This window comes from Falco cherrug, chromosome 13, assembly GCF_023634085.1.
Source record: "Falco cherrug isolate bFalChe1 chromosome 13, bFalChe1.pri, whole genome shotgun sequence".
NCBI classification, from domain to species: Eukaryota; Metazoa; Chordata; class Aves; order Falconiformes; family Falconidae; genus Falco; species Falco cherrug.
Genome location: NC_073709.1, coordinates 28395347 through 28423341, shown reverse-complemented (window position 1 = coordinate 28423341; position 27995 = coordinate 28395347). Strand labels below are relative to the sequence as shown.

The following is a 27995-nucleotide window of genomic DNA, read 5'->3' as shown; positions in this document are numbered from 1 at the left end:
ACAAAGCCGTCAGCGTTTAGCAAAAGGAATTTTGCTTTTTATTATAACTTCCCTTTGAATACAGTGTCATTTGTGCTTCTGATCTCTGACCAGACACCTTTTTTTTTTAAAAAAAAAAAAAAACAACAAAAAACCAAAACCCAACCAACTTTCAGTCCTCATGTAAACCCCTGGCCTACAGTCACTGCAGCTTAATGATGTGATGGAGAAGGCAGGTAGAACAGCATTTTACTTAAAAAATTATTTCCACAGGAAATGATTTGATTTACATTTTTCACGAAATTAGTTCATTCACCAACTGGTTACAGAGGCTACATTTAATTAAAACTAGCCACACAGGTACTCCCTTTCTATTGCACGTTTAGAGTAGGTTCAAGTCCATCACAAAAAGGTTCTTGCAGCCCAAGAGGATGGATGAGTTTAAGGTGATCATAAATGCACATAAGATGTCTGTAGCAATTGGATAAAAATTAATCCACAAAAGCTGAAATATACTGAAATGAGACAAATGGCTTCCACCAGAGAGTCATTTCCTAAAATCCTGACCGCAGGAAGTGCGCTAGAGTCCATTCCGTTGAGCTGCTGACCGAACGCTGCAGTTAGGGTTTCTGGGCTGGAGGCTGTGCGTAATCCTTTGCGCCTGGCGGCGGCGGGCCCGCGGGGTAGTCCCTGGGTCCCGATGGAGGCAAGTCTCTGTTAGAAGGCGGCGTATAGTCTCTCGGGCCAGGCGGGGGTAGCCGCGGGCCTGGAGGATAATCTCTTGGGCCAGGAGGACCGAGGGGTCGAAAAGGCGGGTGCCCACGTCCATAGCCTCTGGGATCTGGAGGCGGCGGTAGCGGGCCAGGAGGCAGATCTCTCATTCCTAAGGGTGGGCCAGGTAAGAAATCTCTCGCAGCTGGAGGTGGCAAAGGAGCACCACGAACTGGAAGGAAAGGAAACCACGGAGTTAAATGAACTCTTGCTTTCACCTGACCAGGGCAGCTCCTCACCCAGTTCCTCATTGCTTCGTTTTGTGGAGCAGCTCCAGGGCGGGTCAGGCAAGTGCAGACTTCACCCACCACGAGTTACATTCTAGCTTACATTTGGGCTGCTGGCTTCCACGTTAGATTAAACAAGGGGAAATGCCTCCTTCATACCTGGGCATGAAGGGGGCTTGAAAGAACCTCACCTGCCCCAGCTTAGCGAGCAAGGCAGCCCGAGCCCATGAAGCGGGGAAGCCGCGTGCCGACCGCCAGCTGAGCTCAGTTCCACGCTCAGCTTCCAGGAAGCGCAGCGGGAAAAGTTTCAGCGCACGGCAATGCAACTGTACCTAGGGGCACGGGGAGAGGTCGAGGCCCAAAGTGCCCACGGAGAGGGGCTGGCGGTGGTCCGTAGCGAACAGGCGGCGGAGGCGGAGGTCCCATCACCGGGGAGGTCATGATGGGTGTCCCGGCCGGGAAAGACGGTGGACCTTTGGGACTAGCATTAGCCTGTGCAAGATCAGATTATACTGATCATTATATCAGTATATCAGATTATACAGATTATAAGCGCGTTACTCACTGCATCAGGAGAGGTACTGACACTGCTGAACATCACAACCACTCACCCAACCGCCAAGAGGTGGAAGAGAGCAGAAAAGAAAGAAAAAAAACACCCCAAAACACATCAACCAAGTAGAAAATAGGGAAAGTTACTGCAACATCATCATCCCTTCACCCGGAGCACTGCTTGCACTACCCAGGAGTGAGTCTTAGTGGATCTTCTGAGACGACAAGTTTTCTTTAGCTAGAGTTGTACTAAAGAAAAGTTCAATCCCTTCTGAAGTGTCCTCAGCGGACGCCCCTTTGGTAAAGGGCCTGGCACCTTGAATTACATATGAAATTGTGCTTAAATACCACAGGTAAGTCAGCTTCTTAGGATTATTGTTGTAGTCACTCCAAAGTGTTTGCCTGCAGTCCTTAACAAGAAAGATCTCATTTCCTCAATTCCATAAAAACCAGACAGCAACTGCTCATCATTAGAGAAACCTTGTGAGACAGAGGTACAAGCCCTTGGTTAGTGTCGCAGAGCATTTTGTTATTTAGCAGTTCAGAACACCAAGCCCGTTATTCCTCTCCATCAAAGCAGAGCAGCACCATATTCAGCCTCCAAATACTCACTGTAGCTGGTTCAACAGATGAAGGTGAATCAGTAGTTACACAGAGGGCTTCAGACTCTTTGGGAGAGGGGTGCTTTGGGGGTTTTTTTGGACAGCAAATAAGGATAGCGACAGGATACAGACAAGACAGAACATGATACAGTTAAAGAAGCAGCAGGAAGAACAGTGAATCATGTATTAGAAACGCTTCCTGAAGGTTGGGGTTTTTTCAGCTTACCACTCCATCCATTCCTGTGGAAGGGGAGGAGGTTCTTGGCCTGCTGCTGATAAGGGATGCTACAGCAGGCCCAAGATCTGTAAAGAGAGCCAGAAATACATGTCTTGGTGTAAGGAAGATGGGTTTTAAAGTTCCATTTCTGAAATGAAAGAATCACTGAATAAATTGCAGTTGGTTGCAGGCCACATAACCTACCAGGTACAGACATCCTTCCAGGTAACTCCGGTGGCCTTCGTGGAACAGGGGGCCCATCTACCACGGAACCTTAAGGGAAACGAGAACCCCAGAGATCCTCATGACCACGTGCCTGAGCTATTTCTGTTAAAATAAACCCACCCAAAACAACCACTCATCTGTGTATTAATAAACTATCCCTAGAACCAGGATCAGCCCTTGGCGTCCTGGGGTTCGCAGCGTAAGAGGCAGCCAGCACAGAAGGGAAGCTTTACTGCTTACCGAATTCACCCCTCGAGCCTTCCCTCCGAGGAGCAGAAAGGGGCCGAGCAGGAACTTCTATCATCTGGGTGGGTGATGGATTTCCTCCACTCACAGGTGACGGGCCAAAAGAGCCATCTCTGCTTAAGGGCCCTATGCCAAATAATTAAAACCACTTGACTTTTCTACAATTTAGCAGAGCCTTATTGTTTTAGGCTATAATGGACTCAAAGACCAAAGTTTTGGGAGAAACAGCAGCATTTACCTCGTCGTGGTGGGACTGGGCGATCAGGTCTGCCTGGAGTTGGCTTTACAATCAATGGTCTTTGAAGCATGACAATTTTTTGGTTTACTTCTATTAATCTGATTTTAAAAAAGTAAAGATTTTTGTAAAAATTATTCAAATAATACACAAGTTTTATTTTTTATAATGTAACAAGGCAAACCGCATTGTGAAATGTTACAGCTTTCAGAAAGAAATCTTATTTTAGCCATCAAAACAGTTTAACAGCAGTTTAAAATCAGTAACTCAAATACGCAGTGCACAGCCCGAGCAAGCAGGCTAACTTGAGCCTCTTGCGTTGTTCGAGTTTCTTCCCTCCCAAGCAATGTGCAGCATGTTCAAAGAACAATAAAAATGGTCTGTCTTGTACTTACTTTTGTCTCAGGTTGGCTGCTTCTCTTTTTTCTTCAGCCAGAGCTCTCTCGGCAGAGCGGGCAATAAGCTATTAGGGAAAATTTTGCCAACTGCATTAACTGCACTGACCTGAAGTCAAATACAAACCCTTTACGTCAGGAAAGGAAGAACATTCTTACCCAATTGTCATGTGCCTTCTTCTCATGAGCAGCAATCTGAGAAGAAAAGAAGCATTTTAGTTTATTTTGTCTAACTACCAGTATTTGCAGTAACTCACCAAGGAGCACTGCAGTGATACAGTAAAAGATGACACAATAACAAGCAAGCAAGAGGTTTACCTGGTTTTTGTAAGATCTCTCTGTTTTTTGCAATTCTTCTTCCATATCTTGGATCCTCTGCCTGTACAAAAGGAAAAAGGGGAATGAGAGAGGTTTAAAACTAATTTTCTTCAATAGCAGAAATAAAGGACAGTCTTCAGAAACTGAAGTTACTTGTAAACTTTCACTTCCTCGATGGCCAGCACTGCTTTTTCATCTGCAGCAGACAATTTCTGCTCCTTCTCCTGACGCTCATACTCTTCCTGGGTTAGCTTTCTGCATAGGAAAAACAAAAAAACAACTATATTCCCCCATCCTACATTTACTACAACTCAAAGTCAAGGTATTCCCCTGCTAACAACAGTGATATCAGAATCTATAATAATGTATAAGAATACAGAAAAAGAAATAATCACGTAAAAGAGAGAAATGCTGTCTTTTGAAACCAACAGACAAGCCCTTTGTATATAAAACCTGAAAACCAAGGACACAAGAGTTGACTGGACAGTTCTGTCAGCACCTAATGTTAGAATCTAACACTTGCAGACTGTCTCTTCAGATCCTGTAGTTTACTTATGAATCCTACAGACAGCAATGCAGATTTACAGAGGCAGGAACAAGGAAACACACAGAACTGTCATCTAAGCAAGGCAAGTGAAGAAATGAATGTGTAGTGAAAAAGGGGGAATAGAGGGCCCAGGTGACACACACATTCGATAGTCCTCAACCGTGTGCAAAGAAGCTTTTTCTTAAGTATTCTCCACATCAATTTATTACGGGATCAATTTCCACATTTTTTTTTTTATAACCTCATGGTTCATTAATTTTTTCATTTTTGACATTTTCCTGGAAATATTGAAGAAAGAGGTCCAAGAGCTATCCCACAAAACTGGAACCATTAAACTGGCTAACAGCCAGTCCAACGTAACCCATTTCCTTGGCTACACATGGAAACAGTTTTCCAGAAAAAAACTGCAAGACTCATTCTAATCAAGAAGTAGTAACAGGCACTGTAATTTCGTAAAAGTTTTGGAAGGAACAGAAATTCTTCAGAGATATCATCAAGAGGAAGTTTTCCTTGAAAGGTGGGCTATCCTCCACCTCTCCATTATGTGTTTACTACACCTGGATCCTGAAGTTACAAGGTCAGGCAGTTTCACCACTGAGGTGCCGTACAGCCTCAATTCCTTAGCTTGTTCCAACCCTGTGCTTCCCCCAACCTACACACTTGAATTTCAATTGCTTCTCCTCCAGCCTTCCTACAGAATTTAGCTGAAAACATCCTTGAATCCTATCTCACATTTTCCCCACAAAATTGAGATGGTATTACAGACATTTGTAAGTAAATAAATGAATAAATAAATGAGGAATGAACACAGATATTCTTCACTGCTAGCAATTCACTCATCTCAGCTGTTACCACAAACTCAAAGGGCCTTAATTTAGCCCTTTGAGAAAGTATTTTAGCCTTTTAAGCTTTTTTCAAAGTTTCTACATTATCAGAATTTTGACTGACTGAACTGAGGTCACAGCAACTGAAACAAATTCTCCTGGACATTTTCTGGACAATGTGAGAGAGCAACCACAGAATTCACAGACCAAGCCACTCATCTCTGCTCTCCAAAAGTTGTTTGGTCGGGTTTTCAATAGTAGAAGGCATTATCGTGTAATGCGAGTGTCTTATTAGAATCTCTGGAATGGCAGAAAAAGTCAAAAAAGGGGTACTAGCTTCAACCACACTGAAAGAGTAGCCACCACCTTCCATTATAAATACAACTTCAAGTTGTTTGATCCTTCTGAGCAAAGTGTTTGGGTAGTGCCCGAGATCTAACATGCCGTGTTGTGGAAGAGTCACAAAAGGCTTACTTCTGGAGTGCCATCTCCTTCTGCTGGTACAGTTCACCAAGAATCTCCACTTTCTGCTGTAATGTTTTGCAATCATTTTCCAGTCGAGCTTTGGCTGACTGGAGCAAACACGAGTCATGTTCTAATTTTTTTATTTGCTCTGTTGGAGAAGCAAAGGTAGATTAGGAAGTTGAAGGAAGTTGCAATGAGAACCGTTACACCACTTAAACGCTCTGTTGCTTTTGAAGCCACAAACAGTACATCCTAAGCAATTCTTTCGCTAAGCCTACCTTCCAGCTCATGTCTTGCTGTTACTTCATCACTCAGTTTGGATTGCAGAAGATTTCTGTCTTCTTCAACTATGGATAACATAGTTTTTACCTGAAAAGAGGAGAAAGTTTATGATCTTAGGCACAGCAGTAATGTGGCTACATTTATTAGATATCTTGTGCAGCATACCCTGGAGACATCCATCATCTGCTTAATCTGAGACTTCATCTTCTCACTCTCATTATCTAGAAAAGAAAGATATATTTGTTTTCTCCATTTCTTAATCCCAATTCCCTGAACTCTACAGCTGTTAAAAATAACACGCTACACTTTAATCTGGGATAGGTCTCCTTAAGTGGTAAAAAAACCCCAACAAACAAAACACCAAAAAAAGAGGGGGAGGTGGGGCACAATAGCAAATCCATGACCAGCACAACAGAACTATTAGATTGATTCCAAAAGGCATTCAGAAGATTCCTTCTTGTTCACTTCTTCTACCCACCACACTAATAATGTGAACACCGAATCTGTTACCGGACACAGCATCTGAAAATCACTAAGCGGGAATTTCCAGCCCACATATACAGTATGGTTGTGGTGGGTGGGGGAGACTTCAAAAACAGAGATGCAGCAAATACACGTGCAACATCACTAATGACAAACTGCCCGAGTAGTTTTGAAAACTTCTGTTTCGATCTTTCGTATTTAGAAGATGTGATTACCTAAATTAGTTACCTATGTAGAGGTAAGCAAAATACTCGTTAAAAATTCATATTAAAAATAAATGTAGCATAATAACAAAGGTGAGATTCTCAGCTTTCGGAATGTTCTTAATTACTAACCTTTATATGCAATCTTTAAAACTGTGTGATTACACTTCTGATATACCTAAAAGGTCATTTAAAAGCAATTATTTGCCTTTTTAACAGTTTCTCCTTTCAGCTAGGAGGTACTTTGTGTTTGAGGATGAAAGCTGGCAGCCTCTTACCCCACAGGCAGCTACAGGCATGGATTCCCCTCGTTACCTGTATGACATGCCACGGACACACCGGCACAAGCTGCAGCCAGTGGGCAGGATTGCTGTACCTGGCAACTCGCCGTTGGCCAGATCGTCTCCTGAAGCCCATTTGCACCCTTCGCCATCCTTCTCGGCCTCAGATGCTGAATCCATGTCAAGCTGCTTCAGCTGCATAATGCAGTTAGTTAAAACCTAGTAAAAAAATCAAAATTTCAATGAAGAAGAATCGCTCTGCATTTTGTAAATTGTTTCAAAGTATTTTATGATGCGTAGTATTTAAAGCAAACCTGTTATAAAGAACCTACTTCAATCTCATTTTCCTTGTAGGCAAGTGCTTCTTCTAAGTCCTTCTGAGATTTCTGATACAGTTTGATCTGCTCAGTGAGTTCAGCATGCCTCTCACTCCAACCTTCAGCTTCCTTTAGCAGCTGTATGAAGCACCAAGGCAAGATGATTACTTGTTTTTATTTTTAGTACAGCGTGTAAGTAATTAAAGTCTATTTTACTGCCAGCTCTGGTGATAACTGATCACCACAGGTCACAGACACAGGGTAAATCTCATGGTTATCACACATTACTAGTCCATTGGTAGAACTGGATGCTGGGAATCTTTCTGCAGTTTGTATTATTCGGTGATTTTACAGATTTGACATTTTCTCAGCTAATATCCCAACAACAGAACCAAACTGCTCACACACTTCAAAATAGGAGGAATTAATCACAGTCCAGAGGTATCAAACCACATTCCTGAAAAGGCCATCTACTTCATATACAGAGAAAAAAAATCAAACAGATACTTGCAATTATTTTTAAAAGAACTTGCATGACATTTCAGGGCTAAAGGTCCTCCCCACTTAGCTTAGCTTCAGAGTTGCTTTTTGATAATTCTTTAGAATTACTTCCTTGAGTCCTGATCCCAAGCAGCAATCTCCCAATCATGCAGTGGCTACACCACATCAGCACAGACTTCTTGTGAAGTTGCTGACAAAAACTGAAACAGGCAAAGCCTTCACACTGAAGACATGTGGCTCACCTGCACAAAAAGCCTGTACAGACAGGCAAAAGGCATTTAAATTTTCTCTTGATAACATGAAATGTTGAATTCTGACACGTTAAGAAAACAGAAACATGCTGAAGTTATACCCAAGAAAGCTAGGAATAAAGCCCCAATACTTTGTTCAAAACAAACAGAATTGCTTGGCCTGGCCATAACTTACTTGCTCCTTACTCTTTTTCAGTCTGGCATTCTCTTCCTGCACATGATGAAGCTCAGATTTCACCTTTTCTTCACTTAGTTTAGCTTCATTAAGAGCAATCTGCACCTACAAATGAAACAAAAAGGAACAAAAAGACAAATTGTAATGGAGGAAGAGCTATGTATTAGCTGTAAAATGGAAAAAAAAAAAGGTATATATGCACAAACAACCTGGAATCTGCCAAGCTAGCATTTTCTATTACATCCTAGACATGAATTTTCCTGGTACAAAGAACTTGTGACTGTTGAGAGGGTGTAGATATTTTTTTACCTCTGAAAGCTCTACAGAATGCACACTGATAGCCTCTTGAAGTTTCGCCAGGGACTTCTGAGTTTCAGAGATCTATGTAAGAAAGAGATGAGCAGTGACTCTGCATTAGCCCGGTAAATGCCTTAGCCAGAGTAATTATTTTATCTGTGTAATATGGAAGCATAAAAGGAAAGTCAAAACACCAACACATTTCCATTTAAAGCAGCCATTGGACTAGCAGCAACATAGCACTGCCTTATCAGCAAGGTAAGGAACAGAAACACGCAGTACATTAGAATCAACTTCCCCCTGTGACTCTGCTTGCTCCTGGCTGGGCAAGTTCCCCGTACACCTGCGCAGTCTAAAACAAAAGTAACACGTGTTGCTGTCATTAGCGACAACCTTTGATCAAAACAAGATCAAAGAACTTGTTGGAGCTTACCACTACCACAGAAAATCAGGCTTTAAAAAGAAAAAAAACACATAAATACCGCTGGACAACAAGAATGAAGGGCAGCTTAAAGATCTCCACACGTACTACAGAACGAGATGCTCCCCCTAAGTACAAGAAAACATCTCTTACCAACCTGAAACCTTCAGCTCATATTGTTAAGGAACTTCCTGCTCTGGGTAGGAAATATTAGACTAGCCCATGATTGAGCACATCTGTGTGTGACAGCACATAACCACACAGGTCCATCAAGATCTTACCAGAGGGGAAAAAAAAAAAAAAAAAAGTCATCAACAGATTCTCTCCCTGGAGCTTGGGATGAACCTAAAATTTCCTTTCAGTTCTTTTTGAGGTGGTTCATCTTCGCTCTACCTCTACCTGTTTACCCATCAGGTTGTGACCAGCATTTAGGGTGCATTAATTTAAGGACAATGTAAGACACAAGTGTGATTGCTCTTACCTTGTTCTGTTTCTTCTCATTCTTTTTCCTCTCCGCTTCAAGCATTGTGTGCAGATTTTTTACTTTGTCATCTAGCTGACGATTTGCTTCTTCCAACCCTTTGACAGTGTCCTAAAAAGAAAGAAAACGACCCAATAAGGCAAGTTATTTTACTGACTGTTTTGCTTTTAGTACAGAGACAGTTAACCGTCTCTTACCTTAAGCCCTGTAGTTTCATCAGAGAGAACATCTTGTTGTTCTCGGGCCACTTTCACAGATTCCTTTGCTTCCTTTATCTAGGCACAGGAACAACCAAAAAAAGAACCAAGGAAACCGTCAACATAATACTCGGTAAGAACAGAAAATAAAAACACAGTAGCTGTTGCATTGACTGTGTCGTTAAACCAGTAACAGAAAATTAGGAAGCAAAGGATGAGAACCTACAACAATACCTTTTGATCATATTCTGACATCTTTTCTAAGATTTCTGTTTTTTCTTGCAGAAGGTTTTTAATTTTTTCAGCAAGTTGCTTTTCAGTCACTAGGAAGAAAAAGAAAGCTTACAGTAACTGTCCATATCCTGGGGTGGGGATCAGAGCTATCATTGCTACCACTTGAGGGAACATTTTCAAGCAAGGACTAAACCATAAATCAGAACAGTGTCAATTCCCTGGCAGTCAGCCCTTCCTGCAGGAATCTGAGCATCTCCAGCTTTCATTTAAAGTCAGGACTGAAAACAAGACAGTAAAGCATTGAACACTGACAAAAAGCATATAGCTTTTGCATCCACTTCACAAAAATCTGGTCACAGAACGCACATCAGAGCCTGGCTAGGCACAGGACGCTGGCTAGCCACAGATGAGGCATGTTCAAGGGAAGAATTGGCAACGAAGATGTCAGAGCAGTCTTAGACCGCTGCTGTGACACTCCGGGAGATGCAATACCTTCCCCAACAACCATCTCTTTCTGCTATATCAAACCTGAATGTTTGGTCACCAACGATAATAGGATGAAAACTGTCAAAGACCTACTGGGAAGAGGAAAGACAGTCAGCTAGCAGGTGGCATCAGTAAGCCTCAGGGAACTGCACCACTTTCAAACAGACCTCAAAAGAGCTATGACAGAGCAACAGTTCTTTAGGCATGCATTTGTTTCTGAACCCCGACAAGCTGTCAACCAGCCCTTAGGACCCAACAAAAATCATTAACATACTTAAATTATTTTATTGCGGATTAATTTAAAGAACATCTAATTGTCGTTCTTTTTCAAGTCCTAAACCACGCTGTAGCTGCACACCCCAAGCCCCAAATGCCTCACAGCAAATCCTGCAGCACAAACAGGAAGCACTGGTTGTTCCAACTGCATCCCGCAGGGTGCAATGGGAACTGCTGCTCCACCTTCCCCTCCCACGTGAGGGATTCTGGGCCAGTGGGATCCCCATCCCTTCCTGCTCTGGGGAGAGGAGAGCCAACAAGCAACTGCTGAGGGAGAAGACAGCTCTCAGCAGTTTAAGGGAGGCAGGAATCCCTGCATTAGCTTGGTCTCCTGATTTTGCTAGTATCATGAAGAGTAGATAATAGATTTTACCTTTGGGACTTCAAATATAATCTATCTTTTAAAGCATTTTTGTCACTGTTACTATTTCTCTCTTTTCAATAAAGTTTTTAAGAACAACTTTGTCATGCTTGAAGAATATCTATTTTTTCTCAGCTTTAGTAGTTTCTATACAGTATCATACCAAAGAATATTTTTGGGGCCAAAAAAAAAGCATTAGACCCAAGTTCCGTATTTTGTTAGGGTAGGCACCTAAATAATTTCTACAGCACCAGTACCAATGTTTTTCCGCCTCCAACAACAATAATTCTTTTCCAGTACAGAAATCACCTTCCAGAAGTAGAATGGATTTTTTTTTCAGTTCATTAATTCTGCATTATACTGCAATATATCTACAATGAAACTAGAGGAATGATTCAGAAGTAGTATGGTTTATGAGGAAGAAAGAGGCAAATAGTTCATGTGAAGACAATTCTTTCATATTTTCAGGTTTTATTCAATTATGAATTTCAGCCATCACCCTACTTTGAATTCTCTTTCTTTTCTATTCAGTACACATTAATTTTATACACCTGAAGCTTGAGAAATCCTGTGGTAAAAAGCAATGTGCTAGCCACAGTAATATCTGCATTATTTGAAGTCCACATTTAACTGTCTTTGCAACTGCACAGCAGTCAGTTTCAGGCTTCCCTCAATCCGAAAAGGTAAGAGGAACTAGCTACGGTTCTTTGTGAGAAGCAACAAGCAAAAGCAGATCCACTGCTAGTCAGAAAAACAAAACAAACTCTACCCCCGCTACCGTTGTGCCAATGAATCGATGGATCACATTTATATTGAACAAGGTGGAGCTTTTCCTTGCCCTTTAATTTGCAGGTGTGAGCTGCATTGTTTCTCCTAATCAAAGCATTATCAAAAGCAAAACTGAAATCCTCAGATTCAAGTATCCTCTACTGACCTAGCTTACACCATAACCTTATAACCTTAGTCTCAGCGCTCTCCTTGAAAGGCAGTCAAGATGAACTCTTGGTCTTCTAAAACAATCTTCAGAACCTTAACATGCCTAAGCACCAAGTACATTGAAAAGCACAGAGAAACTTACCTTGATATATTCTACTCTTTACCTACAGAAGAGGAGGGGGGAAGAATAAAAATAAATTAGCCATGGTAGGTGAAAAATTTTATTCGTTTTCCCTTTTCAGAAAAGTCACTACATACACAGATTAAAGCAGCATACAGAAAACTCATGTATTGCTGCCAACAAGGGTGTTGAATAACACTACAAACAAGCTTAAGCAGTTTTCTAATAAAAGCTTCTAGGTTAATGCCTTGTCCTAGAGTCTTAGTAAACGTCTGTTTACTTGGTCACTAAAAAGACAGCAGTAACTGCCCACATCAGATTTGCAACAGAAAGTGAAGCCATTTCGCATCAAACAACAGTCATGAACTTGCAAACACAAAACCACTTGCATCCCACTTCTCATCCCTTTGAAGCAAGGTATGTTTACATGACGGTGTTAATTTCAAAATTAACAGTTTCAGAAGCTTTCTTTTCATGCTGTTATATTAACACTGTTTTGCACTTGAAACTGACCTAATGTATTTGATATCAAAACTAAACAAGTAAAAAAACTAACAATATTATTACAGATAAAATTTATTTTTAATTTATTTTTGTCAAGCAAAGATAAAATTATTCTACAAACTTCCAGACCATATCATCGCTGAACTGGACAGCTGTAAAATAAACTGTCCCATCTGATTTTCATCTATCCCTTCCCAAGGAGATGGCACTACCATACTTCAGAGCTGGTAATGGTACTTTTCTTGCACAGAAAATTATCCGTGTAGGAAAGAGGACAAATGTGGAGTGAGAAGAGTGGGGAAGGGGCTCTCCAGTGGGAATTAAGATCAGGTTTTTAGGTTTCTAAATGCAGAGCCTGCAAGCAGCTGGACAATACGAATGGGGGAGGATTAACTGCTTGTTTTGGAGATACTTGGCAACAGGCTCAAGCACATGGAAGGCTTTTCGTTTCAGAGATTTGCTGAGCCTTTCCTCAGTCTTCTTTAGTTACAACATACTCCCCTATTTTGCTCTTGAAACTGCCTCTTACCAAGAAATCTTCAATTAACAACGTAAAAGGAAACGCTTCTTGGCTTGAAGCAAACTGCAGCCCACTACAGCTATTAAGCCCAGCATTAATGCTCTAAACAGAAAAAGTAAAAACACAGGGGACTACCCACCACTTTGACCCCAGTAACGCTGAAACAGTTTAACCATACAAAAGACCACTCATCAGCAGGGCATGAAGTATACTTACTGAAAGGCAGGTTCTCCAGAAAATTATAGCAAGCGTGGCAATTCCCACTAAGGCAGTGATAATAATAGGCTCCCATGGAAGTCCATGGAAATCAGGCCCAGGACGAATTTCCTCAGGCAGGGTAGCAACCAACTGAAAACCGACAGCATTGATAACTATGAGGGTATTTTCATTAAATACTGCAGCAAAATAAGCAGTCTGCCAAATGCTTTCATTCCTCTGATAAAACCAGAGAACCATCTAGAGCTTTCTTGCAGTTCTTCTGTAATGTGAAAAACGTAAGTGAAGAAAACCACAAGGCAGCACAGCACTGGCATTTCAGCTCAAAAGTCTGAGTATCTGGAAGACACCCGACAGGACCAATCTGCTGGCAAAGAACTGCTACACCAAAATAAGCTGATATACACATTTGGCATTACACAGCGCTAGGAGTTACTTGATCCATTTCTAAATAGATCTATGAGGATGGAAAAAAACACTGAGAAAAACGCATCTTTATATCTGGACGTTTGTAACAAGCCAGTAAAAACAACTCCCGCTCTCTTCCCAGCTGTCACCCTGGCCACAGGGATGTCGTATGTCATGTGTCCCGTCATAACAAGGCCAGAGAGCACCGAATGCCTGGAAAAGGTGCCAACACCTGGTACAATTCACAGGGCTGGCACACAGAAACCTCTGCCTTCCCCCCGCCACAGCCGAGGGAAGCTGAGATTAAAAAGAAGGGGCACACTGTCCCCCGAGGAGCCCAGCGCAGGGGTGAGCTGCCGTTTTGGCAGGACCCCCGCTCCAGCGGCGGGAGCCCAGGCAGTGATCCCGGCCCCTGTTGACGCCAGCAGGTGCCTCCGGTCCCGCGGGGACACCCCCAAATGGCTGGGGGGGGGGGGGGGGGGGCAGCCGGGGCAGGTGTATGGCGGGGATGGCTCCCCCTCAGGGGCTGGGAGGTGGCCCCCCTCAGGGGACCGGGGAGGGGAAGGGGGGGGGGGGTGTGTGGCCTCCCCTCAGGGGGCCGGGGAGCAACATCCGCCTCGGCCCGGGAGTCGTGGGTTGTCACTTTGGCCCGCCGAGTCCCCCCGGGTTCAGACCGGCGCAGCCCCTCCGCCGCTTGCCACAGCCGCCCGCCCAAGGGCCGGCAGCGCGGGGGGCGGCCCCGCCCGGCGCGCGCAATAACAGCGCCCCGCCCCCGCCCCCCCCCCCCCCCCCCGCGCACCTGCAGCAGCCGCCGCGCCGGGGGCTCCGGGAGGCGCGCGCCGCCGCCCGCGGGGTCCATGGCGGCGCGAGCCAGCCGGCAGGCACACGTCAGCCCGGAGTGACAGCGCCGCCCCCCGCCCCCCCGCGTCATCGCCGCGCGCCGCCGCCCGCATGCGCAGCCCGCTACGGCCGCCACTCACCCGCCGCAGCAGCTCCCGCGCCGGGCCCAGGGCTCCCCCGTGAGGGGGCGCCGGCCTCCGCCCCGCGTCCCGCCGTTCGCCCGGCGCCCCCCCGCCGCCGCCTCGGGGCCTGGAGGGAGAGGAGAGAGGGCGTCACCTCACGGAGCGGCCGCCCCTGGGCAGCGGGGCCTGCTGACGGGGCACGGCTGGGCTGGGCTGCCCCCGCGCCTTCTGCCGCGGCCTAGGGGAGATCTCGGGGTTACGGTCCCCGGTTCTCCAGGGCACTGGAGGAGGAGGCAGAAGGCCTTGGAAGGGACGGTGATATCCCACAGGCTGCTTTAGAAAGAGTACCGGAGAGAGTGGCCCAGATCCGCCAAGTGGCTGCCAAGCCCTGCCTCAGAGCACACACAGCTACAGCCACAGGGCAACAGTAAAAAAAGCACACGCTCTTCAGTCCCTCATCAATAAACCTACGTCTTCTAGTAACTTTCCAAGGCTCTTAGTATGGCATAAGCTTTAAACCATCCTCTACCCTGACCTGAAGCCTGCCGCCTCCTCTCACTGCTACCGCTGTCACAAATTCAAATTAACAGATGCAAATAACCACCTGCCCAGCCTGCTGGTATACTGTGGAACAGCTCCTGTGAGCAGAGGCTCGACCAGCATCTGCCCTGATTCTTCTCAAGGCTTCCAGCACTCCTCACAGGAACACCTGGCAAACAGCATTTAACCACCATTAAGGAACGGAAGATTGTCTAAAATACAAGGGAACATCTGGCTGCTTAACCATGTAAGTAATCCACCAGCCATGTAAAATTCAGTAGGTATCTTTGCATTCAACCTAGTTTCCTTCAGAACTTACAAACTGTTCAAAAGTGCTTGGCTATGGGGATCGTGCAGTACCTTGGTAGCGTACAAAACCTACGCAGTGTGCCTGGGTTTTTTTCTAAGTGCTCAGTGAAGATGGATTTATTAAGCATAATCAGAGGTGAAAGCAGAACAGCAAAGATGAGCTTAGCACCAAGAATGGAGTCAAAGGTAGTTTCATGCCAAAACAGCTGGGAAAGGTGATGCTAATAGGACCCTTCCCTGGCATAAGGATGAATCAGCACAGATAAGCACACTTGCTCCAGAGGAAGGCCTCAGCAAAAGAGTCAAACATTTTTCCTACTCCAACAAACACCTTAGCCAGAAATTACTGAACTGCTTGAGGGAAGCTACACTCCATCCTTCCCGGAAAGTAATAGAGCCCAGAGTTACAGGTTAAAAAGAGCAAGTGCAGGATTCTATAGCCTCATGGTTAGACTGTCAGCCCCCCTGCAAGGAGGAGGAAACCTGAGCGGATGGTATGCATCCAGCTCTTCATCCACTACTATGCTGAGACACAGTCCACCAGCCTGACCACAGAACTCTATGACACAGGAGTTTTCTTTATTTCTGTAGTGCAAAAAGGTAGGAAAACTGCTCTGCTGAGACGAGTGGTAGCAACACAACACTGCCACTGGAGGGACTCTCATGGGTTAGTGAAAGCCATTAGGATTACAGCAATTTACAATGGAAATATTAGTGAAAAAAATTTGTATTTGCTTAAAAAAATGTATTCGCCTTCAACCATGCTCCTCTCTAAGAGCAAAAGAACAAAACAGCCCAATTCCAAGAGGTTACCTGCAGCTGTATCTTCCCTGGCACTCTGTCTTGAATCAACTGACCCAAAGGAAGTATCTTCCAGCAGTGATCCTCTTTCAATATCATAGTCTTCTTCAGCTTCTCTACTATCTGAGAAGTTTGCCTCCTCATGCACAGGTGGAACATTAACAGCCCTCTCCTCCTTCTCCTCAACAGGCTGTTCAGGCCTCTTGTCTTCAAGCTGCTGAAATTCTCGATTGCTCTCATCCATGGCATTGGGGTTTCTGATGGAAACTCTGTAATATTCAGCTTCTTTTGCACCATCTGTGGCAGACAGGGAGACATGAATTAAGCACTGAGCTAACGTGCACATCTTACCCACAGCTGCCTCCAGTGAAATACTGCATTTGACAAACACTTTCTCGACACTTTTTAAACACTTCAGCTTGTGTGCTGCTTCCAGTATATTCTCAATTAACTTTCAGTAACACTTAATGAAATGTTCATATGGAATTTATGCAAGGTTATCAGCCACTGACCTTGCAATAAAATACTATTAGATGAAGTATTTTCATTGTTCATGACTATCAGAAATCACATCCTTAACACATGCTACAGTAAAAGGAGCCTTGCTAAAAGCATATCTTACCAACTTCTTGCACATTAATTAGAAAAAACATCAAGATTGCAGCAGATTCTACTGCTGGTTCTTCCCCTGTGAAAAGATCTGGCTGTTCAGTATTTCTACTTATGCACTCTTTTATGAATGTTGGTAAAATATATGATGGCAGGGACACCTGAGATATTAGGTGCATAGATTTAGTGCCTGAACTTTGCATTAATCACTGGATCTCTCATAACTGGGTGCTAGCTAGTTCAGAAAATGACTAACCTAAACCCTCCAAAAAATTCAGCACATTAATGTATATGACTCCTTATTTCTTGAGAGTAGGAAGTATAGACATGACCTGAATGGCTCCTTCTAGCCATGCACAGATCCCACTGATCTTACACAGAACCTGGCCTGTAAGAACAGATATACTGAGTTCAAAATTTTCTCTCAGGATTTGTCCCTAGGCCACCCATCACAATGCCAAAAATAAGAAAAATCCCAGCAGATACCATAGGGCCTCTTTCAGTTCTGCTCCCTCACCCTACATTCTTAAAGCTTCTCTGGGTTGCATAGTGTTGTCCAGGGTAGGGTTTTACTTCCATTTCAGCTATTTATCAACTGTTTTAACATCCTACCTTGAAAGTGCAGCAGATCATCCTCCTGTTCTGGAATGGATGCAAGTGGGACACTGTCACTAGCAGATGAATATTTACTCCTTAAAGAATATATTAGCTCTTGAATATCATCCATCAGCGCACTCTCCTCATCATACAAATCCATCTCTTTCACCACCTCCTCTTTATTTTCTGCCACTCTGGAATCCAGAACTTTTCCTACAACATCCATAATGCTTGATTCTGAAAACTCAAGTATCTGGTCCAAAGCTTTTTCTGTATCTTCATTATTATGGCTTGCCTTCCGAGCAAGCTCCATCTCTACCTTCATGTCGTGGAACATGGCTTCCACCCTAACCACATGTTGACGTCCAAGGTACTTTTGCAGACGTATTACACGCTTTTCATCAAGAAAGTCTCTCATTATTGTGAGCTGCTTCACAGACTCGCTGAAGTCTGTTACAGTGTCATCTGTGGCTGCTGAGCTGTCAGCAGGGCTGGAGAAATGTACAGACTGCTGGTGGTCATTTCTTGTATGCACTAAATTTTGTACCTCTTTTGAGTCTTTCTGTGAAAAGTCCTCTGGAAGATGATCTTCCCTTTGGTTAAAGTCATTGTTGTCTTCTATATCAGGAAATTGGAATTTATGCTGTTCCGCAGCTAATGGCTCCTCAGCTTCAGAAGACTCATTATCATCTTTCATGACATGTTCCATCTCATCCAATTCAGCACCTCCACTCTCTGGTACGTCAGCCTCTTTGTTCCCAGTCTGGCTTGCATCTTGCATGCTGACTGTTTTTTTAGCCTCCTTAGAAATTGTGTTTATTTCCTCTCCTGTTTCATAAATAGGGTTTGCAGTTCCCGAAACAGCTTCACTTGGTACTTCTAAATCAGGATTTGTACTTTTAACGTTTAGTGTGCCACCTTGTACATTTGCAGCCCTTGCTTGCAACAGCTTTGCACTTGCAGCATTCTCATCTTCCAGTAGCTCTTCTTCTACTGGTTTCAGGTCAGGATCGTCTTTAGCATCTGGCTCTTCAGATTGCAATTCTGGTCTTGGTGTTCTTTCTTTAGCTAAATTTGTGCCAAGATTTCTGTCTGAATCTCTATCCTCAGTATGAGTAGTTCTTTGCAGAGTAAGATACTCTGTCTTAGTATTCTGTGTAGTGCTTCTTGATTTTTCTTCAGGGGAACTTTTCTCGATGCTTTCTTCAAATACTGTCATCTTGCCAAGATTTCTTGAAAGCTCTTCTTTCACATCTACCTCCGAATACTCAGTCTCATTTTCCCATGGCCTAGGTTGCTCGACAGCTCCTCTACGGCTTGCGTCTCCCTCCCCTGCAGGGGTTTCTTTCATGTTTCTCCATTTTATTTCAGGTTCTTTGTTAAGAGAGGCAGTTTTTTGATTTTCATCATCAGTCTCCCCTGTTTGTTTCAAATCTTTTTCATGTCTTAGAGGCTCTTTCTCCACAGTGGTCATTCCATGCTCCAGTTTTTCTTTCAATAGGTCAGTATCTCCTAAGTCACTTTGAGATGCATTTTTTACATCTTCCACTGGTTTGGCTGGAACATCAACAGGCTTGTTCTCAGCTCTTCCCTTCTTTGCTTTCTCCCATCGTTTTCTGTGCTTGAAATCATTTTCCAAGACCTCTTCCAAGGTATCATCCTCAAACTTTTTCTCATCTTTCTCTATTCGAGCAAACGGCACTCCTTCTGGACTTTTGTTGCTATTGCCAATGGATGGGTTTAAAGCATCTTGCTTGCTTTTAACAAATGATTTGGACTCCAGATCATCTCCTGGACTAGGCAAAACACGAGGATCAGGCACAGCTTTACTTTTCAGCTCTTCAGTACTTGTCTCAGTTCCATCAGCCATGAGCTGCTCTTCAAACTGTTCAGTTTTGTTTGTTTGTTCTTTTGAACCCAGATCACCTGTACCTACAGGTTCCTTCCTAAGGTGTTCTTTGAAGAGAACCTCAGGTTGAGTTGTTGCTGGTGCTTCTCTTTTATTAATGAGCATTACCTCATCTTGTTTCTCTTTTGTTTGTTTAGATTCGGACCTGTCCACACTTATACTGTCACCTGACTTCTTGCTCTTACTGAAGGCATCCTTAAGAATTAATGCATCTGAATCAGGTTCTTCCTCATTATCTCTTTGGTTATTTAGCTCTGTAGCACCCTTTGCGTGTTCATCGGGTTCATGACTTTGTGACTCAATGTCATCGTTTTCATCATCTTCTGAATCCACTGGGGATGTAATTTCTTCCTCTGCCATAAAAGACAGCAGAGGGATTTCTTCAGACTGATCTGTAAAGTCTGGTTCCTCCTCTGCATCGTGAGCATTAATGCTCAAGTCTTCATTAAAATCATCTTCCAGCGATGTAACAAGTCGAGTCACTTCATCATCTGATACAACAGCATCAGCAGTTGAGCCAAATTTTGTTTTCAAGTTCACAGAGAGCTCTCTGTTTAAAAGTGTATAGGCATTGACTTCTTCATCCTCGTCATCAAGTTGACTGGTTTCACCCTGAGGAATACTAGTGTTTTTGGTATTTTCACTTTCTAGCCCTTTTAGTTTCCCATGTAGCATTCCTTTCAAGTGCTCATGTGCAATTTGATCTCCCTGAGAGTTTTCTTCGTGACTATTGACACTGGAGTCTCCCCCAGTATTTTCAGTTCCTTCTGTAAGAGAACTGTCCACTTCCTCTGTCATGGCGGGGGCCTCCTTTTCCTCTGTGCTTAGCTCAAGATTGTCTGTCTCCAAAGCATTAAGGGACTTCACTTCATCAACCTGTTCAATCTCCTCATCCCCTTCAATTCCTTCAGCTGGTTTTGTCTGTGGATCATTTGATTCAGTGTCCCCTTCATTTGCTGTCGTCTCTTGCAACGACTTCAAAAGCTCATCCACATTGTAATTATCAAAATCATCCCTTCCGCCATCAAAGCAAACAAAATCTGTTTCCTGAAATGAAAAACAACATGTAATCATAAATACTATGTTCTTTATTACAGTGATGAGACCAAATTAATTTGGTTGGTTAGAGAGAGAGAGAGATACAGCAGCAAAGTAAATCATATTAATTGGGTAGGATTAACACCCTGAGTCCTTAACCAAAACTTTCTTTGAAATTGGTGGAAGTTTTGCCCAAGGACTGTTAAAAACCTAAATAAAAAGGCTGTGGCTTAGCCCTGCCAAAGACCTCCTAAGTGAAGAGCAAACTGGAAGTCAGCAATGGAGTTGACATTATTATACTTTACTCATCACACACATCCTGAATTAACAACAAGTCTATTGCTGAAAGCCAGCGAGGAGAAGAAAACAAGCATCGCTAAGCTTGTTTGTCACAATTTCTTTTAGCTGGTCTCTCCTGAAATGGCCAAGTCCTCCAAGCAGGAGCTGCCCCTCACACAATTTCTGAAAAATAAAGAGCAGTGCAAGTCACTGAACACAATTTCATAAGGGTCTGAAACTGCATCCACAAACATGCACAGCTCTGGCCTCACTCACACAACTCTGGGGTTACCAGCTATTAGTGCATGAAAGCCACCTATGTGTGTAGGGCTTGAAAGGCCAATTCTAGAATCAAAGGGCTAAGCACACCAGGTTTTGCTTGTTTCTGATAGTACTTTAATATTTGAAAGTTTGGGAAAAGAAACAATTCTGAATACGTACCAGACTACATGCGAGCCAGCTAGCAGCTTTTCTAGAGCTAAATCAATCCAAATGGATTTTTTTAGAAGAAAACCAGAATATTAAAGAAGGACCAACGCTCATCCACACGTATAGCTGCAAAAACATTCAACCCCCTGATACACATGTGCATCCCTGCATGTATGTAGCTGCTTACTAACAAAAGGTTCCTAAGGATCATTGATATTCCCATTCGCCTCCTCAGGGATTTTATTGATTGCTGAGGTAAGAAACAGTAAGAAGCCCAAATAAAAAAATAACAAGACTTACATCTGTTGGTAATTCTAGCTCCTCATTGGAATAATTATGGTTTATTTCAAGTAAATCCTTTGGAAAATATCCAAAATCGCTTCCAACCTGCCAGAAAACAAACACAAGCAAACAGAAAGCAGTAAAGCAACTTTCAAAATCATGCGACTATTCCTAATTACAGACACTAGTAACAAACACATCAAACTTTCCGTCAAGTATTTCTAAGTGAAGTTTAACACAGTGAATAAAAAGATTAGCGATACCTTTTTTATCCAATACTTATATTTCACAACACTCTTGTGAAGCTGGAAAGTTTTTCTATTCATATTTTAAAGCCTGACTTATAACAAATTATTAGGAGAGTTGGAAATGACGTCCAGGCATTCTGGCTCAGGTGCTTTAATTCCTATTGTGCGCTCTCACGGGCATCACATATGCCTCAAGTATTTTCCTGAGTAGTAAGCAGAAGAGGATCTTTGACAAATAAGATTTACATCCATGCGCAATGTTATAGCCTGAAAAGTGCTCACTTTGTAGCTTAAGGAAGAAAAAAATTCTTAAAGCAGATTTTAGGAAAATGCAAAATAGTACCTGAGGTAATAACCTATCTTAAAACCTGTGTGAAAAACAGCCCCTCTCTGCAAATGCATTATTACACTTCAGTGACTAATACAAGCAAAAATCAGTTGCAGATGGCAATTTTCAAGCAAGTCAATGTGCTAAGCCAAGGCAAACAGTGGAAGACAAGAATCTCTCTTATCACTCACCAGATAAGATCTATACAGTAATGCTCTCACTTGTGAGTTCTGACAAGGGCTGTCAAGAAGCCAATATTAATAGCACGCTATCACTACGCAGATTAGATAATCCAGGCAATTAGAGCCTGGACAACACACCTAGAAAGGTACAGAGTACCTAGATGACCAAAATATCCAGGGGCAAAAAAAAATAATTTTGGTCACTTCCTCAGTGTTTTGTTAAAGGACAAAGACGACAATTACTCATTTTCTTGAAGAGTTTGTTTGGGAAGAGCACTCAGTTAAAAGATGAAATTAAAAAGGAAAGCATTATGTCATAACAATTAGGGATATATATATATACGTATTGTTACACTGACATCACTGAAATAGGTTAACCTGGGATGAAGTTTTCTGGATTTACAGTGGCATTAAAAAAAAAAAAAGGGGGGGGGGGGGGAGAATTGTATCCAGTAAATACTACGTACTAATCATTTTGGGGTTGGGTTTTTTTGTTATGCAAGAGAAGTAAGCACTGATACATTATAGGGCTTCCTTTTTTACCTATTTCTCATTCAAATCTTACCTTCTATAGTTGGTATCTCTGAAGTCAATTACACATATATTTAAAAAAACAGTACAATTATTACCCCTCTGCTTTTTGTAAACACACAGAGGTACTCTCTTACGGAAAAGAGATAACGTATACAGGTTTATTATTGGGAATTACTGGGAATGGGAAATTAAACTTGACAAATCAAAAGCTTGTCCTTGTGTGGTATACTACAGTTTTATTCTAAATTGGCCTGTTTCTCTCTACAAACTTCTATTCTAGTTTTAAATTATCTTTCTGAAAACAAAAGCTAAATCTTCAAAGTAGTCTCTTTGCAGACTAATCTCCGTGACTACCATTATAATTAGGCATCACGATTTGAAACTCATTTAGCATAATCCAAGCTGCTGGCCATACAAGTCCTCTGCAGTGACCCAGTTTGCCACTTACGTGGTTTATGAACCATATGGGATCTGCACGCCCAAAATTTCATCTGCTCCTATCCCTACAAGTCCTCTCTTGTCAGGGAAAAAATGCCTTATTGTGCAAATAAAGGAAATATTCTTCATTCTTTACAGACACGACAGAGGAAAGATGTTATGAATGCCAAATAAATAATGGAGAAAAAAGTGCATCCTTCATTTCCACTCCCTTTCCAGTTAAAATGTCATCAATGGACAAAACATAGTTCTGTGTACAGCATCTGTCCCCACCAGTGCCCACATCCAACAGCCAGCTGCAGCAGATTCACTGACCAAGAAGCCAGATCCTCACACTGCCTACTTCAGGGACGGAAGAGACAGCTGGGAATAAAGATATTCAAATGTTTTTAATCTTAAAGCCCACATCCCCAAAGCACAGGCACCACAGGTACCTAAAACTGCAAAACATCAGGCAAAGAAGAGCTGGTTTGGTCTGCCCTTGCTGAGCACTGGCATTGTTAAGACACAGAAACAACAGGAGAGAATTCCCTGATCCTCTGGGTTCTCCAGACATATTCTGTCTTCCTCTCTTACCTTAAATTCACACATCCTGTTTTCTTTTTTATTACCCTACATGCAAGATTTGAAAACAAAAGCAAGAACCCACAACCCCAAAAAAGTCACGATCTGCAGCCAAATCTTTCTTATAATGTGAGGCCAGAAAGAGTTTTCTCAACCTTGAATCAAAGGAATAAAGTTCAGTCCTTTGCCGTAAGATAAAATAACAGTCTTCTGCAGCAATAATTCAAAAGTGTCTTTGCTGAAACGTTTTGTTAAAAACCAGCAGTTTTTACTTAGAATTATCTGAAGTAATTTCAGAGTTCTGGATCCTGCTAAAGATGAGAGCAGCATGCCAATGAAATGCATAGGAGCAAAGTCTACATAACACAGCTTGATGGCGTAAACAACGTGAGGTAGATGCTGAAGAGGAGACCAGTTTTAGAGCACACGGTGCGCTGGACAATGAGAGTACCCGCTGTGCTCCACCTTTCGCCTTTGGGGAAAAAACTAAGTATTTTACTGGAACTGACGTATTTGTGAAATTCATAACATAAAAGCACTACGAAATAATGGCCATAAAACATTGCCCAAGTATCTAACTTTGTTTATTAATGAGGTTTAGACAGCTCTGCTAAAAACTGCATGCCATATAATGTATAGAATATGTATATAGCTGGGTTCCAAAATTTTTTCATACGCAAAATACTCACTGAGTTCAAAGGGAGTTCTGCAAGCAGTGAAGTATAGAAGACTGGGATCATAAAATAAAGGACCTATTTTGTTAAAATACAGCATGGTTGCTGGCACAGGAGAAAAAAAAAATCAACAATGGCTTGAAAAGGGCGGAGTGAATTAGAAAAGCGAGGGCAAATAAAGCCCAGACCTAACCACTGTAGATTTTTCAGCCTTGGTGAAAGGCTCCTTTCTTAACAGATCATCTCCCCTCAGGTCAGAAATACTATTGTGTTTCTCAGGGCTCCTCAAAAACTGATTTCAGGATTAGAGCCTGTATTTACAACTTGTTTGAAATAAGCCCCTGGTTGCAATCGTTAAATCCTCTCATACATACATTCCCCTAACCTCCGCCCTCATCTGAAGACCAGAATACCAGTTATCCCTTGATTTCGTAGTTTCTGTTATGCTCTAACAAATATTTTCCCCCAAAACTTTGGGGAATGGAAAAGCACAGTAGGGTAGATGCATGGGACCAAACGATACACACAAGCACACAAAGTCACGCAATGAGATCCCAAAAGGGCTGCAGCAGAAGGCAACATGCCTTCCATTGGAATCCGTTTAATCGCAGACCTCACTAGGTAGCCTGTTTTTAATTAGCAAGCAACAACCTCCCCCTAGCTCCACAACTACAGACAGCAGGCACGGCTGGCCTGCATAAATCAAGTTGCCCAGCCGAATCTAGCATGGGAAGTCACGTTGCACAGGAGAGACCCCGGCGCTATCTGCAGCTCAGGGACAGGGTCAGACACGCCAGTGCCCTACTCAGCATGCAATGCCTACTCAGGCACCCCTGGCCCCACTGCAGCGTTGGACGCTGCTTGTTGCAGTCTTACAATTAACGCAGCAGCAGTCAATCAAAGCAGGGAAAAAAAGTAAGATTACAGCCACCAACTGAAAGGAATTAGTCTGTCATCACTACCCTAAAAAGAATATAGAGAACAGCGTTAACACGATTAAAAAATTACAACAAATAAAATGAGGCACTGCAATTTTTCAGACCTGCCAACTTCAGCTTTTACTTATTAAAGCAAACATCCTTTTAACTTGGGAGACATGCCTAACCGTTGCACGAGCTTCCTATCAGAATATTAACTGAATATTAACTCAGCAATTACCTGAAACCTGCTGTCTGATCTCACAGCCTGCATTACGCCTTGTTAGAAAAAGCAGAATTGGCCCCACACTGCTACTCTGCATCTCAAGAAGCGGCAGCCCTGGAAACCCGTACCGGCTAATTAACCAGATTATTTATGGTACAGTACATGTCACAAGGGAATTACCAGCATGGTACAATTATAAACTCTTCTTTAACCACGTGCTACAGTTTTCTGCTCTGTTCTGTATTGTTCTAATTGGATTCAGCTCCTGCTGAGAGCTTGGCTGTCCACACCCAGCCTGAACAGGTTAGAGAAAGCGATACACCCTGCTTTTCACTAAAACCACTAGCCCCACAGCCAGCACCCAGGTGTGGCTTTGAGCAGCCTAGACCACTGTCGCAGGCAATCATCTATCCCTTGTAGGCAGCCAGGGTAAGCAAGGATGTTGAAGTAAACGATTCGGACACAAAAAGGTGTGTAAGGGAAGCATGGGGAGGGGGGCAACAGGGACCAGGTCTAAGCAACCTCCAGACTGCCAGTGCTTTCAAGGGAAGCCCACAAAAAACCTGCTCTTCCTCCAGGGTATCTCAGTTCTGCTTCTGTCAGGCAAATGAAGCGCTTACAATGAAAGCCGAGAGGAGTTTTCTACGAAGTAACTGCCAAGTATGGGGATCCCCCTTTCCCATCAACAGCACCCTCTCAGAGTGCCCAGAGAAGACAAGGACTCTGACAAGGCCACTACTCTGCAAGCTGCCGCAATGTGTTACTAAAGCTGAAAGAGAGACAGACCTTTTAAAAATCAAATTTACCTTAATTCTTTTTAGTTTTACTACTTTTTTTTCCCCCCTCGAACTCTGCATGCAGATTAGATAAAAAGCAGAAGAGCGCAGCTGAATATCAGGAAAAGAAACACTATTAAAACACGTACGTGGAATGGTCTTTAGCAGGATTAGAGTGCAGGATGAGACCACATCGCAGGTAAAACACAAAGTGCAGGCTTAAAGTCTTCCTAGCTGGGAAGGGAGGCTCAGCTCCCAGGCAGGCTCATGGGCCACCACTTACAGCGCTGCACCGGGAGGTTTTCAACACAAAGGCAGTTTTCGAACAGTTTTTAGCACGCATTAGCGTTGCCCGTTTTTCACAGTACTTAATGCCTTAGAACTGATCAAACCACATCCCATTTCACACAGGCCTCAAGACAAAATAGCTAAATAACATAATGAAGGCTGTGCTCAAAACCCTGCGTGTTCTCCTGCAAGGCAAAAGGAAAGAAAAAAGATTACCCACTGAAAGCACCAAGCAGAACGAATGCTTCACGGTACTTACACTTCCAGCCCACAGCTCAGTTGATTTTCCTATTAGTTTGTAATATACGTACACTGCTTCTCCCTTCTTAAAATTTACAAAGCGACAATCCGGACCTTTAAAATCCTGCATCGCCTTCCCTCGGCACATTAACACTGTCCAAAGAAAAAAAAAAAAAAAGAAGCGTATTACTTTAATAATAATAATAGAACAGTTTCAGGAAAAGGGTCTTTGCTAACTGGCAGAAAATAAGACCTCCCCTCCCCACACGCACTGCTCTCCTATTTTCTGGACTGGGTCAAGAGATAAGAACTTAACTCAAAGCCTAACTAAAATAGGAGATCATTTAAAAAATAAAGCAAGCTCACTGATCAAGGCATGCGTTTGACAAAGCACTTGAGAAACGCGTATCAGAAGTGCTCTATGATGCTAATTATTCACATTAAGATGGGTTGAAAGCTGGCATCTGCGCGCGAGCAAACCAGGCCCCCCCAGTTACTCAGCGTATAAACAACACCCGGGGAGCGGGTTCATTCCCGGAGGTTTTGCAGGGGGGAACCCCAAAACCGCGGGGATCCCAGAACTCGGTGGGGGCAGGGGAACGGCGCCCGCCGGGCCGCGTCCCATTTTCCCGATCCTCCCCGATTTCCGTGCCAAGGTGGGGGGGCGCTCAGGGAAACGCCTCCGGGAAGCATGCGACGTGTGCATCTTTTCCCGTAGGAAGTTCCCGGGCGCGGGAGGCGGCCCGCCGGCTGTGCCCAGCGCCGGGAGCGGGGCCGGGGGCTCCCTCCCCCCTCCCCTCCCCGCCGTCCCCACTCACTGCTGCACTCGGGGTCGGCGCAGCGCTTGCGCTCGGCGAAGCGGCGGCCCAGGTCGGGCCCGGCGGCGGCGCAGAGGGCGGGGGGCGACGGGGACAGGAGCAGCGGCAGGAGCAGCAGCAGGGCGAGGAGCAGCCGGTGGTCCGGCAGCGGGGCTGCGGCCATGTTGGCGGGCCCGGCGGCGGGGAGGGAGCAGACACGTCAGCAGCGCCGGCGGGAGGGCGATGTGGCGGGGGAGGGACGGGCCCGGCCCGGCCCCGCCGCGGCGGGAGGAGGGCAGCGGCCGGACCCTCCCCCCCGGCCGCGTCCCTTGCCCGCCTCCGCCGAGACCGGACCCCGGCCCGGTGTGGGGCTCCCCCCCCGCCCCGCAGGGCTGCGGGCGAAGCGTCTGCCCCGCATTTGTGCGTGTTAATGGCGGGTTTAAGTGACGGGAGCGGCGCTCGGGCCGCGTGCAG

The 27995-nt window shown here is 43.9% G+C and overlaps 1 protein-coding gene across 1 annotated transcript; it reads right to left on the bottom strand.

Annotated features, from left to right (window-relative positions):
• Nucleotides 1-9: 9 nt before the first annotated feature.
• On the bottom strand, nucleotides 10-27756 carry MIA3 (MIA SH3 domain ER export factor 3). The gene is made up of 30 exons (XM_055726004.1): nucleotides 27543-27756; nucleotides 26744-26877; nucleotides 21328-21414; nucleotides 17388-20328; nucleotides 16179-16463; nucleotides 15121-15225; nucleotides 14535-14643; nucleotides 14354-14504; nucleotides 13147-13278; nucleotides 11928-11949; nucleotides 9727-9815; nucleotides 9493-9570; nucleotides 9296-9406; nucleotides 8406-8477; nucleotides 8097-8201; nucleotides 7185-7307; nucleotides 6948-7071; nucleotides 6051-6106; nucleotides 5882-5972; nucleotides 5613-5751; nucleotides 3921-4022; nucleotides 3768-3828; nucleotides 3609-3644; nucleotides 3450-3517; nucleotides 3058-3155; nucleotides 2814-2945; nucleotides 2553-2621; nucleotides 2358-2434; nucleotides 1310-1469; nucleotides 10-922 (listed from the first exon to the last, which is right to left on the bottom strand). Exons 1-30 carry the CDS (start codon nucleotides 27703-27705, stop codon nucleotides 600-602), a joined length of 6243 nt encoding a protein of 2080 aa, XP_055581979.1. The 5' UTR covers nucleotides 27706-27756; the 3' UTR covers nucleotides 10-599.
• Nucleotides 27757-27995: the final 239 nt, after the last annotated feature.